The sequence below is a fragment of the Zootermopsis nevadensis genome, unplaced genomic scaffold (assembly GCF_977971745.1).
Source record: "Zootermopsis nevadensis isolate Lab colony 2312 unplaced genomic scaffold, Znev_1.0 Znev_ptg000021l, whole genome shotgun sequence".
Taxonomy (NCBI): Eukaryota; Metazoa; Arthropoda; class Insecta; order Blattodea; family Termopsidae; genus Zootermopsis; species Zootermopsis nevadensis.
The window spans coordinates 19,503,616-19,519,359 of record NW_028259153.1 but is presented as its reverse complement, the minus strand read 5'-3'; the positions used below and the strand labels follow the sequence as shown (position 1 = coordinate 19,519,359).

General features: G+C 36.5%; 1 protein-coding gene across 8 annotated transcripts in view; it reads right to left on the bottom strand.

The window, feature by feature from the left end:
- Positions 1-350: 350 nt before the first annotated feature.
- LOC110828578 (putative Rho GTPase-activating protein CG5521) overlaps positions 351-15,744 on the bottom strand; it is a 43,216-nt gene continuing 27,822 nt past the window's right edge. For 7 of the 8 annotated variants that reach the window (XM_087353025.1, XM_087353024.1, XM_022061398.2 and 4 more), the window contains 14 exons: positions 15,182-15,358; positions 14,505-14,735; positions 12,616-12,765; positions 11,739-11,955; positions 10,314-10,507; positions 9,356-9,537; positions 8,749-8,923; positions 7,963-8,091; positions 7,064-7,219; positions 6,651-6,809; positions 6,304-6,431; positions 5,805-5,944; positions 4,944-5,087; positions 351-4,572 (listed from right to left, as the gene is read on the bottom strand). In XM_087353025.1, the coding sequence (XP_087209151.1) occupies positions 4,382-4,572; positions 4,944-5,087; positions 5,805-5,944; positions 6,304-6,431; positions 6,651-6,809; positions 7,064-7,219; positions 7,963-8,091; positions 8,749-8,923; positions 9,356-9,537; positions 10,314-10,507; positions 11,739-11,955; positions 12,616-12,765; positions 14,505-14,735; positions 15,182-15,358 (2,373 nt within the window). In that variant the 3' untranslated portion in view covers positions 351-4,381. The remainder of the gene's footprint in view (positions 4,573-4,943; positions 5,088-5,804; positions 5,945-6,303; positions 6,432-6,650; positions 6,810-7,063; positions 7,220-7,962; positions 8,092-8,748; positions 8,924-9,355; positions 9,538-10,313; positions 10,508-11,738; positions 11,956-12,615; positions 12,766-14,504; positions 14,736-15,181; positions 15,359-15,744) is intronic. The other variant, XM_087353031.1, reaches the window with a different exon arrangement.

Sequence of the window (15,744 nt, the reverse complement as noted above, 5' to 3'; positions counted from 1 at the left end):
TGTGTGTCAAACTATCAGTATGTTTCACCTCCTAAAACCTAATAGGCTATGACTGTCTCCTTCTAAACCCATATATACTCACCATTCATGGTCATTTTTCAGTTCTTGCTATACAAACCTCTGCAGTAGAAATGGCAACTTTAAGTAACCTAGGAATCAATCAAACGTTTCAAGTCAAATTAGAATACCAACAAGATACATATTCTTTTACAGTAAGTAATTTTTGAGGAATTTTATAACATTCAGTTTTGGTATAGAAAATGCCAATTGAACCCTAAGTATGCATCTTCAGACTCACATCTTTTCAAATTAGTGTGAACTGAACAGATTAAATTCTGGTAAACAAAGAATTAAAAATTCTGTATGGTATTAATACATAAATTGTTATTTTACATTGCAAGTAATGAAAAAACTGACACTTGTAAACAGATTCACTTAAACATTTCACTTGCAGGCTTGCCAACATGTAACATTCACTGTTTCACTCAATTAAAAAAAAGCAATCACTGATATAAATTTCACCAGAATTGTATATTACAAAGTCCTTTCAGTATAATACTGTTGAGACAATCAAGTATCCTGAAGAACATGGAGATAATTAACACATGAATTCCAAGATCTTATCAACCTCTCAATTTCTGTAATTTACATAATTTTTAACAATATTTTCCAGTTCACAAGGCATAAAGTTTTGCTACAAAAATATTTCAAAGTAATATCTCATACTATCTAAAATTTAAAGATTTGAACATAACATTTGAAGTATAATTTTACCTGTTTTGTATGGGTGTGAAATGATCTCACATTAAGGGAGGAACACAGGTTGAGGGTATTTGAGAACAGAGCGCTTATAATATTTGGACTTAAGAGGGATGAAGATACAGGAGGCTGGAGAAAAGTGCATGAGCTCCATAATTTGTGCTCTTCACCAAATAACATTAAGATGATCAACTCAAGGATGGGATGGGTGGTGCATGGAAAGAGTATAAGGAGATAGAAAATGCATATGAAATTTTCACTGAAAAATACAAAGGGAACAATGTTCAGAAGATCTAGGCATAGATGGTAGGATAATATGAAAATGGGTCTTAGAGAAAGAAGGATGGAGGGAGTGGAATGGATTCATCTAGCTCATGATAAGGACCAGTGGTGGACTCTTTTGAACATGACAGTGCAATTTCTGGTTCCATGAAAACGAGAGTTTCTCCAGCTGAGTGTACTATTACCTACTCGAGAAGGACTCGGCTTGATCACAGCGTAGTTAAATACATATTAAGCTGCTTCATAAAATGGACATATATTTTCTGAATGTCCAAGTGTTGAATTTTTAAATTCTAATCAGACTTAAATTATAAGCTGATACATAAAAAATCTATGCTAGAGAAACTGAAACTGTTATATACTTTCATCATTAATTTTACCTCTTATTTCATGAGAAGGCTTGTAATTCTCTTGTGTAACACTACAGAGTGTAAAATACCTCCATTATTAATTTCAACTTATTCAAAGAAATGTAGATGTCAGATTCTATATGTAGAATGCCATGATCTTTGCAGTTATCAGTAAATGTTGAGTTTTATAAACCTAATCTTTGTACGCATATAAATTTCGCAATTGTTTAACAAACTTCAGTTACATCATACACACAAGTTAATTTGGTCCCTGATACCTTATTATGAAGAGGGCTGTCCATATGGAAGATAAACTGGAGCTTGGGCAGTCACATTTTGATAACGGGGGAAAAAATCTTTGTTTGATGTTGTTGTGTTTTCAAATAAGTATTACGAGCAGAATGTATTTTATGTTAAGGTTGTGATTTCAGTGATATTCATCACAACATGTGGCAGACCTTTCAAAATCAGGAGCACAACCTGCTTGCAACATTCTACTAGTCAGACAAGTTACTATAACCATATACATACATAAATACAAACAACTGAAGTGTTACTGGATGTCACGATTCCCTGACAGTCTTTTTATTACTCAGAGTTGACATATGGCATCCAAACTTTTATCTTAGAATACAATGACCATTTACAATGTGGCCACCATTTTCAAACTTTCTTCTATTCTCTTATCTCACGTCTTTTAACCACCTCCTTAGCGATCATTTATTAAGCATATTCATTTTTTTTAATATTCGCAGGTATCCAGCATTTACCCATATGTAATATATACACAATACCATCTGCTTAATTTGATCAACTTTTCCTGTAGTACTTTTACTTCCTCATTTCATATTTCATACCTTCTTATTCACATCTTAATACTGAAGAGTAACTTCATCTCTGCTGTCTGTAGACTACCTACACTGATTACACAGAGCAATGAATGAGGATAAATGTGAATCATGAACTCGGAGGAAGAATGTGGTTATGGCCTACTTCAATCCACTGGAGTCTTAACACTGAGGTCTACTTGTGGGCAGCCAGGATGACCACAGAGTTACACCATGCCTGGAGGTTGTGTTCCCTTGTGCAAACAGTTCTGACCTGCCATCTGAATGGGTGCTCCAGGCTTCCAGGTGGAGAATCAAACCTGGGACTCTACAGAACAGGAGTGCCAACAATGCAACTGCAATGTTTGCCCCTCCATAGAGGCAATCTCAACAAGTGATGATGATTTGGATTGTGGATTCTATGTTGTGACATCTTACAATCATATACATAGTTACAAATATTTCAGAAGAATATGCCACCTCCACCTTCAGGGTATAAGTCAGTAGAGATCTAATGTTGCTGGGTTATATGGAGATGGTGGAGATGTCAGGCTGAAGGAAACAAGATTGGTCAATAAGAGCGAGGAATGCAGAGAAAAGAGATGGAGTCTTTGGTGGGCTAACACGAAATGGGGAACAGGAACGGCCATATGCAACCACCTACATCCCAGATATACTTCTACCCTGAATATGAATGTAACAGGATCTTTTGAAATGTTGGGAACACATCCTGGTGGTACTAGTATTAAACACGAACAGCAATTTTTTAAATCATTTCAAAATTCAAGTAGCCTGATGAATCTACATATTGTTATGGCCCAGAAGATCGCAATTTGAATTTTCACCACCCACAAAACCTCAAATCTTAATCAGTTAAGATGTTTCAGAAGCCACCATCTGTTGTAAAATGTATCTGTATTCTGTGTCAAAATGTTGAAACAATCCAGTGATCCAGAAAAATTAGTTTCTAATGCACATGTTCTAAGTTTTAAATCTTAGCAAACAGGGGCCAACACAGAGGTATATGTCACATGCTACCACTGGTATGTGAAAATACAGTATTATAAATATTTAAGAATTATGATAAGTCAAGAACCATAAAGGAGTGGCAGAGTCTACATTAAAATATTGGATTCAATATTTCGCTCAAAATCTTGTCACTTTCTACTGAATATTAATTAGTATTACTGATCACATCAGTAATTAAATGTTGAATCTACTCTTTTTTACAGAATAAATTAATATTGGTGTCCATATTTCTGTCCAACCAATCATCCATTCCCTCACATTCATCTTTACACATATTTCTTCACATGCATGCAGTCATCAATGCAATTTAAGTATAGAAAAGTTCACATCTATTAATGCTGGAATAACATATCTGATCTAGAATTACTCAAACATATTTGTAGCACTTAGTACAAAACATCTCATTTGATATCACTTTTTTGTGCAGGCCTGGAAAAAGAACATGTAACGATCAGTCACATCCAAGTATCTTACATCCGTGTCCAGAGCTCCAAAATGACCATTCCCTCACTAATTGAGTTAACAAAAGCTGATGCTAAGAACAAAAATATCTGTATTAAGTAAGAAGATTGTTGGCAAAGTTGTAAGTATCTCCGATACTCTCTCTATGTCGTCTATAAATATTTTTACGTAAGCAGTGTCTACCTGAACGCAATAACAGATGTAACCATTACACAATAATATGCCATGCACATCTTACACTAGGGAAATAGTATGTGTGAACATACTATGTCATACCACACTGTGTGAAAAATTCATGTTCTAGTCCTGCACATGTTCTATGTAAATGCTAAAACAATATGCCAGACCATAGTAAAGATGGTACTGGGCCACAAAATTTGATGAACATATATTCTTAAAAGTATAAAAAAAGGATCCAGAAATGAAATGCTATCTCCTTCTTGGATCCTCTATTTATCGGTACAACATATTAACTATCAAACCTATGCAGCAGACTTAAAAAGTCACACTCAATACTTTAAATTGTGATCAAATACATTTTTGTACCTAAGAAATGATTTGCCTTTATTTTGCAATGTACACTAATATAAAAACCTAGTTTCTCTACAGGAGAGACAATGCTAATTCTGCATTAGTTGGTTCAATGTACATACTTTGAAGCTGAGCATAGAACTATTTTGATTTTCTAGCTGTGGGGCTGTCAGGCGGTGTAAGAGAAATTGATTCCGATTTGGCAGTCAGAGATCTCCGAGCTGTGGTCTTGAATGAAAGTTTCTTGAGGGGTCGAGGTGAAATACCATGTAAACCAGCATCAGATGAAGCACATTCACTGCTTGCAAACCACACTCGAACTCCGTCTGTTCCTGGAACATACGTTAACAAACTACATAAATATAGCACAAACTGACTGACTAGTCACAGACGTATTTTGTATTTGGCAGGAGAACAGTATGAGTACTGACTACAGCAAAAGTTGTACTTTTGGAGTCTAGCTGCCACTTGTAGATTTAAACAGGAAAATCTGTCACAAAATTGTCAAGGGTGTAACAAAAGTTACATACAACTGCAATATGTGTAATTGTTAAGATATGTGTTATATGGACATCGCCCCCTCACCTAATGCTTATCATATAATTTTACAGCATATGAACTGAATGCGATGATCAGAAAAATGAAAAATGTCACTACGGTCAGAGATATTTTTCACTCATATCATTTGTCAATATGCACGCACCCCGCATACGGTTGTCTTGGCCTGCAGCATTACTGCTGCGGTACCCAAATCGATGCTGGTGAGAATCAAGCAATGCCGCAGCCAAGGTAGAGCTCGACGTAGCTGTACAACTTGGCTCAGGACTGCGAGAACTCAATGAAGTGCCTGCCAACAAACGGCAGCAATGGCTCAAATGTGATGCCCAAACTATATAAGGAAGGTGCAAGGGCCATGCTACATTCATGCATTTACAGCTGTGATCCTCAAATTTTCAAGAGGTGTCTTGTGTGTAAATTTTCCTAATGGCAGATTTCATTAGAAACAATAACCTAAAAACAGTGCATGAATATTAAGTCAAGGTGAGAATTACCAGCATGCAGAGAAATATAGAATATGAGACTTGAAGTTCTCAGGGCGGTGAAGACAAACATTAACAAATATAGTACGTACATATAAAATGGATGTAAACTGCCAAGTACACACTGAAGCAAAGAGAATTAAGCAGATTAATTTCAGTTATTTTTATAAGAAACAAAAAAATGCCACTGTAATAGAAAAGTAACACATTTCTTACCATTAATGCTTCAAGAAGTACAGGATCATATCAAATACAAAGATATGTGTCAGCAGATACAAGTAAGAAGTTGAAGATATAACACACGATTAAAGCTTTTTTTTTTAGTTTGAGAATCAGATGTCAATGAAGTTAATAAACTGATATACACAAAAAGTGTTTTCATCAATAACTACTATACCAGACTTCAAACAGGAAAGTATATTAGTGAGTCTGACACAATGAGAGGTACAGCTTCAAGGTTACAGCGACGCAAACTTCTGCTGAATGTGACTTACAGTTAATGCTTCGGAATGTGTGCTACTTACCTGATGAGCGATTTGGACCAGGGCAGAAAGGTGACACAGTCTGAACTGGAGAATAAACCTGTGCTGTAAACTCTTCAAATGTTGTAGCATCCTTGTGGTTACGAATGACTGTCTCTAGAGACTTAGCACGTTCTTCATAACTGAAAAGAAGCACCACATGTCGATTAGGCATGTTCTCTTCCTTAAATTTCAAAACAGGTATTAAAATTGGACAACTACTGCTTTCATGTGGAATGCAAAGTCCTTCTTCAAAAGCTAATAGTTACTCAACTGGCCAAGGATTTCCCCCACCTATTATGGAATATGAAAGTTGATCACCGTGTTCACAACAGCCTGCTACGTTCATGTGGAATACTTTGTATAAGGATGATCAATCAGCTTTTAACTTCACGTTCAACAAGTTCAGAAAACTTATCACTATTTTCCTTCAAATATTTCAATATATATAAGATAAATAAAAAAGTTTTGCATTGCTATGTGCAGCGGTATCTACACTTACTAGTTTTGGTAGAATGGCAGCATGCTCCTCTTTGATCTTGATGCACTGATGGCTGACGCCCGCACCAGCCCAGGCAGTACCTTATCATCTACAATCGATTCATTAAATAACGGGCCAAAGTAAGGAACCTGGAACGAAGTCCTCAACCTATTATCTTCATAAAGCTCAGTATTTATATATACAAACTAAATAATTGCCAAAGAGCAGGTAATTTTTATTCATATCTTATTCTTTAACGCTGTCTTCATCTTGAATTTCAACACACGACATATTTTAATTAAAAGAAAATACTATGGAGCATTGTATTTGGGTAAGTCATAAACAATATACATTAAAAAATCACATACCTCAGGCTTTCGAGATACTTGGATGCGGTACAGCCTATTAGGTAGAGGGTAGATAACAATAAGTACATCACAGAATTCAGTCGGTATGATACCACGTCTATAATCACGGGAATGTTCCGACCACACGATGTGCACTTCGTCATTTCCCAGGTGACGAGTCTAGACAGAAATAATCAAATTTAAAAATGCTAAACCATGAAGCAAAATATTAATTTAATTACCGAAGAAATAGAGTATTTAAAAAGGTGTGCCAGTTATTATAACGGCACTTTTACAGCAAAACAAGAATAGTAATAGTCAAATGCACACCTGGTGGCATTCAAAAGGTGTGTTTCATACATGCATGACTCTGGCTTCCATAAATAAATGTGCTGCATACAAGAAATTAAACACAAAGGTAAAACACTGTTTACCTTTTGCAGTAAAGATTCCTGGCTAGAAGACGGCATCCTAGTGGCCACATGAAATATGACCTCTAGGAATGATGTGGCATAATATGGAGCAGTTTCTCCAGTACTTTTATTGCGCTGCAAGCCTCCCAAGAATCCTGTATGTGATTCCAATTCAACCTAGAATAATTCAGACACCTTACAGTATTGTAAGAAATATGAAGTTATAGATGCTGGCATACTACAGTTCACAAGGCTCAATTCAAAGCTGAAAACAAATTAAAAATTCACAAAACTTGCTTATGATGGACTTTGAAAGGACCTGAACAATTTCTTCTTGAATAAAATTCCATTTTCTTCTGAGTAAAATCAAAATGAGGCAGTACATACATCAAGTATTTATGTATTCACAATTCATATATCAAAGAAATTCATGCTACACACGTACACTACAATGTTACTAAACAGTACATATTTTCCAATTTTCTTTCTTGCCTTGCTTTCTTAATTTTCCCAGTTGTCTATAAAAGTATTCTGCACAAACGGGATCAGTTTCTCTCATTTACGATACAAACATTTCTTCTCAGATAAACTCCAAGAACACAACACAAAATAATAAATATTCCAGTAACTATACCCCATTTTGTTTTTATTTTGAATTCCTTTTTTCGCATTAAGCTGTTCATATCAGAAATAAATTTCATCTGGTTTTTACGTGCATTCTGAGGACCACTTACATTTTCTGACAAAGGTAAGTTTCCAGTTAATCAATGTTTCACTTTATCACTTAAAAGACAAAAGATTTATTACAATTTATATTCAAAACTCTTAGTATTGGGAATATTGTAAAAAATCATGAAGCAGTGCCTCATCACACTAAAATTTTAATTTTAAATAATTTGGTATGTTTGCTCATAACTTACCTCCCATGCCAATCCTGCTATAAATTCCTCATAAGCCTGACTTCCACATGTGTTGGACAGAATAGAATTCTTGTCTTCCTGACCTTCAGCCACATACACAACAGCAATTTTATGTGTCTCCCGACATCGCTGCAAATTCCAACATAAATTAGGTAGGGTACATAATGAATTCATTCATACTTACATATAAGTCAAATTATTTAAAGACATATTTTGAAGCTGGTATAAAAATTAATTAACTTCATTTGTAAAGACAAAATGAAAAAGAAAACTGACTTCATCAACATCCACAATTTAAAACAAGGAGTTCCAAAAAGAACTCATAAAGCCCATTTTACTATCACACAGTCTTCTAAATCCAAAAATTATCTCATGGGTTGTCATGCTGGACTCCTTCAATAAGAATTCCTTTACTCCTCGCAACTGTACAGCATGTCATGATAGCCGTCATTTTCTTTTTGAGAAAAACTTCCTATGCAAGTACAGACCATTTCCACATTAAATGAATCAGATATAACCTCAAAGTTTTTCACCATCATTACATTAGTAACCATAGACTCATAAATGATATTATCTTAGAAAACCTGATTGTGAAATGAATTTAATACTCTCAGTACTGTACCCAAATGACAAGTTTTTGTGGCGATACTAATTAACCCTCAGAATTTCTACAGTTGAATGTATGTTTCTGCTCAACTTGAGGGTGGGTTGGTGAGTGAACGAGAGAGATTACTCACAGAAAGATATAAAAAGAAAATAAAACAAAAAGATAAAACCTGACATTACCTGAGTGTCAAGATTACGCAGTTCTCGTAGCAGTTTCTCATTCTTTGACAGCAGGTGAAGATGTGAACGACGTTCCCAGCCAGCAAGGCCCAACTGCGAGAAAAGTAGCCGACAGTGCTGAAAGGGTGAATGCGATGACTGATGAGGAAACGTTGTCATGCATCCTGCTTGCATCCTAGAAGAAAATTATGTACAAACATAATAAAAATACATCATAGCACTTAAAAAGGGATTCTCTGGCTGACTTAACGTATCATATTTATGCTTAATATTGTCCATTATCTGAAACATATCAAATTTACTACAGCCAAACTGCATAATGACAGGCTTCATAATATACACTCTTTTCCCAAATATGATTAGGATGATAAGACGGGTGGGGAATGTACATCTATATATTCCTATACCATCTTTATAATATAAGGTAAGAATGAGTATGTATTAACTCAGTTTCTGCTCAATTTATCTTGACTTCCATACCTAAGGAAACTCAAAAATGAGCTAGCAAAGGGGTATGGCTGGGCACAGTGGTACAAGTAAAGACCAAACCAAGTTACAAACTGCTGATTCTAACATGAAAATCCAAAAATATAAACACGACACTCACATAATATCTGCTGAATGGCGCTGTAAATACTCCTGCTCTGCATTTCGTTGGTTAAGTACCATGGTGATGGTGTCTTCCTCTACTTCCCTTGTCAGTGGAGGGGGTGGAGGTGCAGGAATGTTACGAGGGGTGTCCAGACTCTCCAAACATTCTGGACTTGTGTGACCTAGATACTGCAGAAGCTGTACCAAACAGAAATACAAAAATAATGTAAGATAGACAGTGACTACATTACAAATATAAACTAGTATTTAAAAATTGAATTCAAATTCAACTAAAAAATATGGAGCATGGAAAATGTGTTTAATTTATTTATTTATTTATTTACTTCTGATTTACACAACAGCACTATCAATAGATGAAATTATACAACACTGAAATATGAGTTTAGGAATTAAATTATTACACATAACAGCCAAGGGAGATAAAACCAAAACTTTCAAACCACCATTTGGATGAAACTACATGATTTAAACATCAAACTATGAAACCATAAAATTACAGAAAGAATGGGTTTACTAAATTCTATTTTGGATGACACAAGAACAAAACAATCACTATGGTATGGACATGTCCAAAGAATGAAGGCCAACTTAAGGCCCAAACAAGCGTTGGAGTGGATGACATCAGGAAGGAGCAAGAGGAAGACAGAGTATGAAGAATCAAAGGAATTCTGGGTGCAATGGCAGAGAGGAGTGGAAGCATAGAGAAGAATGGTGACCAAGAATCAGAAAACATCACTGACATTAATAAATAACAAGTACACACAATGTAATGAATCACATCAGGATTACATGAAAAACTAATTCTACACAACTATCTTTGGTACTTGGTAAAAAAGAGCTTACATCACATGTAATCCGAACTTTGCGGACCCCATGCAGAAACTTCATTGAAAATTTTAACACTGTTCAATGAAGTTGCATTCATATTTGTTTGCTTTCAGACATATACATACATCATCCAAGTTATCCATGTCTTCAGCTCCATTATCACAGGTTGGGAGTATATCCGGTGGGCGATGGCGCAATGTGTGCTGAGGAGGACTACTATGAAGTTCACCACCTACAAAACTAGATGTCAACATAGCCTCTTCTAACCTAGATGATACTGATATGGGCCTAGGCAAACCAGCAGTTCTAACTCCATCCTCTGGGAATAAGAAAGAAAAGTCAATCATACCTTATATCTGCAAATAAGACCTAGAGGAGCTGTGGTAGTTCGGTGAGTGTAGTGTTAGACTATGGACTGGATGATGGGTTCAGTTCTTGGAAGAGAATTTTTTTCTGGCCTCTCTGTCCAGACCAGCTCTAGGCCCACCCAGCCTCCAATCCAATGGGTACCAGAAGTCCTTTCCCAGGAGAAATGCATAATCACATCATGACACTCACTCTCATCTCCTACCAAGGTCAAGAATAAGAAGGAGCTATACCTCCTCTCCCCACAAGCGTCTCTATGGCATGTAGCAGGACAGCTTTACTTTACATAAGAAATAAAAGTCTGGATGTTTTCTAATTTAACAAGGAGTCTGGAAAAGAACTTGTGCCACCCTTTTGTAAATAATTCCATCCACACAACAAACATTTAATGAGTAATTCTAAAATTCTGTGACCTATTACAAGCATAAACTGTACTCATATAGAATCTCACTATATGAATAATTTCCACTTAAATTTTCACATGTCTAGCTCCAATAATTGCTTAGTTACAGCTCTCAATCTAAAATCTAACTACATATTCCATGTGGCTGCCATATTGTTTTACATTCTGTAAAAATATGAACTTCATACAAATTGCATATTTTTCAAAGATGTTACTGGTTCTATCACTATTCCCTCCGCAAGCATTTGCATTGCACCAACTTGATGATGGTACTGATGGGTAAGGCAAAATTATCCTTGTGCTTAAGCAATCACCACAAAATAAAAAAGTATGGAGGAGTGTGGGTATCCCAAGATGTTCTTGATAAATCCATCAGCTGGTTTAAATGTTATTAGGTCATTACATTCACTTCACTAGATTCCATTTCAGTAAAATCTAAATATCTCCCAAATGGTTTTGAAGCTGCGTAATAATAATAATAATCACTTTTTCCATGTACATTATTTATTGACTCCATCTCAACTATCTTGATTTAAGGATAAGGATATAGCAGATAATTTATTGACCAGGTGAGTTACTATCAGCTTCTGAAGCACTCTGCTCCATGGAATAATTAGTGAGCTGACTGACACTATTATATATTGCTAGTTTATGCCCTTTTACGTCCAAATATTCTCTTCAACATTTTGTACCCTCTTCTCTACACATAACAGAAATGAGAACGAAATTACTGGTCCATGATGTAAATTTAACAGCAGACATTTTAAACCCTTGAACATACCTGTTTCTTCTTTGGCATGTCGATGTGAGCATACGGAGTCCTCAGGACTGCAGTAAAGGATGGAAGCATCCCAAGATGCCTTCCCACTCAGGTCCCTTAAAATGACTCTCACTTGTGAGGGAGCAGTTCTCAGTCCAGCTGTTACCCCACCACCTGGCACATCCAGAGCTGGCAACTCGACTAATGACACCAGAAGACTGTTGCTCAATACGAAAAGCTGCTCAGAAAGAGATAAAAAATAAATACTGTTGCGACAAGTAAGTGCTTTACTGATACTGCCATAGAGACAGTCACACATCTAAGTAATTATAAACTAAAATAAATGAAGAGCTTCTCTCAGGAAGTAAAAGAGTGACAAAGTATTAAATACAAAATTATACAGAGAATAAAAATACCTAAGAGGAAGAAAATATGCCTATCTAAAAGTTTCTACCTGCCCACATTACCATATAAAGCAGAAACTTGGACACAGTGGAAGACAGATATTAGTAAATCTATAGATGTTCTCCTTTTAAAAATATCTCTAAAATTGTTGAGTTTAACAGAAATAAATAACAGTCAAATAAAATTAACTCCATGGAGATAAAAACCTTCATGAGAAGCTGATACGTGCTCAGCTCGCCAAGAAGGTCCCTGCCCAAAGGTCCAATTCAGTATACACAACAACCCACCACTGGACCAATCACCCATATCACAGCAAATTCAAATTATAAATGATGTGTTGCACAAAAATTATAGCTCAGTGAACTACTGAATATCAACTGGCTCCAGATGTTAATACCAAAAAAACTTTTAATGACCAGCACTAGCATAAATCTCAGTTTTTAGCAGACTTGGCATCTGTTCCAGTGTCTGACCATCTCTGTCCTGCCCTGACCTGGATATTTGGAGCAGAGAAGACTTCAGAACTGAGTTCATCTGCTGAGAGGCCAGGCACATCATCGTGTTCCACCACCATGGACGATAAGCGAGCGGCTCCAATTCCCATCGGAAAGTGGCCCAGATGGTTTATTAGATGCATCATCACCTGTAATGAATCAAACAATCAAACACAAGATACCTGGACACTTATCCAACATCTTAACCCCCCCTCGCTATTAGTTTAAATATACAGTGAAACCTCGATGCATCGTTTTCGGCGGGGGTGGGAAATAAAAACGATGAATGCGGGAAAACGATAGATGCGGGAAAGCATTAAAAATTTAAAAAAAACAATGTTTCTCTTTCAAAGTTACTTCTTTTTACCAAAAAAGTCTTTAATGGACAACTGGTTTGTCGAAACTTTACGTTTTAGACCAAACAGAGCCCTTTCCACGTTCAAAATGTTTTCCTCGTCACGTTCACTAATATTAAGCGCATAAAAGAACGACTTCACTTTCGCCAATGCAGCGTGTGCTTCGGCAAAACTCGGCAAAGCTTCGGGCTCGCATTCGTCGTCTTCGTCTTCCTCACCACTCCAACCCCCTTTGCTGACAATAACAGGAAGAATGGAAATACTATTACTGCCGAACTCAAGGAAACGTAGCCGTAGAAGACCCTGAACCGCTGGAAACGAGATGAACCAGAAGAACGAAAAGTGCCTCCAGCCTTTCCTTTGTACTTGTAATAAAGGCATTTGTGAAGAAATTCACAGTGCACATGCCATTTGGCATCGCTGGAACGAAATATGAGTGCACCGTAATTAAAATCGTAAAATTTCTGACAATGAGCACCGCCATTCACTCCAACTATCACCCCTGCACCGCTGACCCTCATTCCAAAAGAATGTGCTGGTTGGGCGACATAACAGGTTACCGCTACTGTGTATTCCAAAAACATTGTGCGTCTTTCGGTATTAATTTATCTCAAAACCCAGCATTTTAATTTCTCAGAAACGATCATTGCGGGAAAATTGTGGGCCGGGACTAAGATTTTTGAACGATCGATGCGATAAAACGATAGTTCGAGGAACGATAGAAGCGGGAAAATGTAACATTATTTTATATGGGATGTATTCGGGACCGAACAAAACGGACGATGCATCCGGGAAAACGATAGTTCCGGGAACGATGGATAGAGGTTTCACTGTATACTGTCAGTACATTGTGTGTTTTGTCAACACAGGATTACAGAATGGCTTAACTATTTACTAGATAAAAAATAATTATCATCAGAATTCCAAAGGTGCTGGAGTCATGATCAAGCTTTATTGCAGCATCCACTTGTTACGTCTTCTTCATACTTACTTTCACTGTCATATGTTACTACTAAAGAGTCACTCACCACTATTAGTTCATGATAATTATATTTTTGTAGTCTAATATGACAAAGCATAAATTATATTTTGTTAGCCTAAGTTTGTATCTTGTGATGCTGGTCCCCTATTCCCCTACACCCCCTACCCCCAACCCAACTAGAAACACACATAACCTTGCATTTACATGTTAAAAGGTTAATTAATATATATTATATCAAAAATGACAACCAAAATACTAGCCAACATACAATTTACCATAAAATGAGATCAGCTTATATTAAATACACGGAGAAAAATTTAACAATGGAAAAAATAATTTAAGTCAATCTGTGTTCAAGTCATTCACACATGAACACTGTGCGACAATCATTAGTCAAAGCAGTGAAATAGCTTGCAACAAAATGTGTTCTAGTAACCAAGTACATAAATGGTTAAACTAAAGTTCACTCTAATAGACAACCTGAGGCGCACAAGGGCTTAAATTAAATGTATCACATATCAATAACTGAAGTGCAAGTTACATAGCGTACCATTCTTGCAGCCATCTGGACAGACTGGCTGGAATGGTGATGGTGGGATGGGGTTCCACTATCATGTGTCATTGTTGATGACCGGCGCCCAACAGGTGGGGTAGCCACTTCCTTCAAATCATCCAGTAGGATGTTAGGATCAAAATCTTGTACAAAGTCTGGTTGAAACAAACCACCAATTGAGCCACTGTCATTTGAACCACTGGTACCTCTCCGTAACTGATTTAGGACCTGGAAAGAAACAGGACTGATGCTTTAATATGATTCAAAATTCTTAACACCAGAAGGCTGACATTAATTCAATAAATGTTGAGGTACTTACATGCACTACTCATTCCAAATAATACCAAATTACGACAGTTTCCTAATGTCAAGTTTGCACCAAACACATACAAAAAGATTTTAAAGCCAGACAATCAAGACAGCTATGATGCTGTCCATGGCAGTAAATTTTATAATAAAAAAAAACCATGCTAGTACATTTCATGAAAAATTCAAATGGATTATCTACCATTCTTTCTGTGTTACATCTTAAATCTTGAAAAGAAAAAGCGGAAAGAGGGAGGAAGCAAGAAAGCAAATAAAACAGAGAAGGGAAGAAAAATTGAAGAGAATTGTTAAAATGGCTGAGAAGCACAGGTACAGTAATAATCTTGCTGAACGAGATTCAACATTACCTTGAATACTGTAAGCAGAAGACAGGAGCCATTGTACGATGCAAGCAAACAATTTGCAGGAATCCTCATACACCACTCTCCAAGACAAAACATGAGAGAAGTGAGAAGGTGCTTGTCTCGCTCTGACATCGTAACAATACTTTGCGGCATCAGATGAGATATCGTCAGTGCTAATACCTGGAAAGAAGTTCACAGTCTCTGAATACAATGAACACACGTTTCTGCTATACTGAAGGGAAAACATGTAATTTATGCATATGAGATCTAACTAACTCACCTCATGGAGCAGAATTCTTCTACAGAAACTGAGTCATTTACTTAGTCAAGAAATGTACATTTTCCATGGAACTAGAAGGCTCAATCCATGTTCATAACAGTCAGCCACTTAACCCTTATTTTTAGGTTACTGAACAATGCTACACTAACCTCCGTGAGGTTATGCACCACCAAATGAGAGGAAGATGAATAGGAAGTAGTTATAATCCATTCAGAGGTACTAACATGACCATTCACCTGGAAGGACTAACATGCAAAAAGGCTGAATCAGCGCCATTGCTCAAATT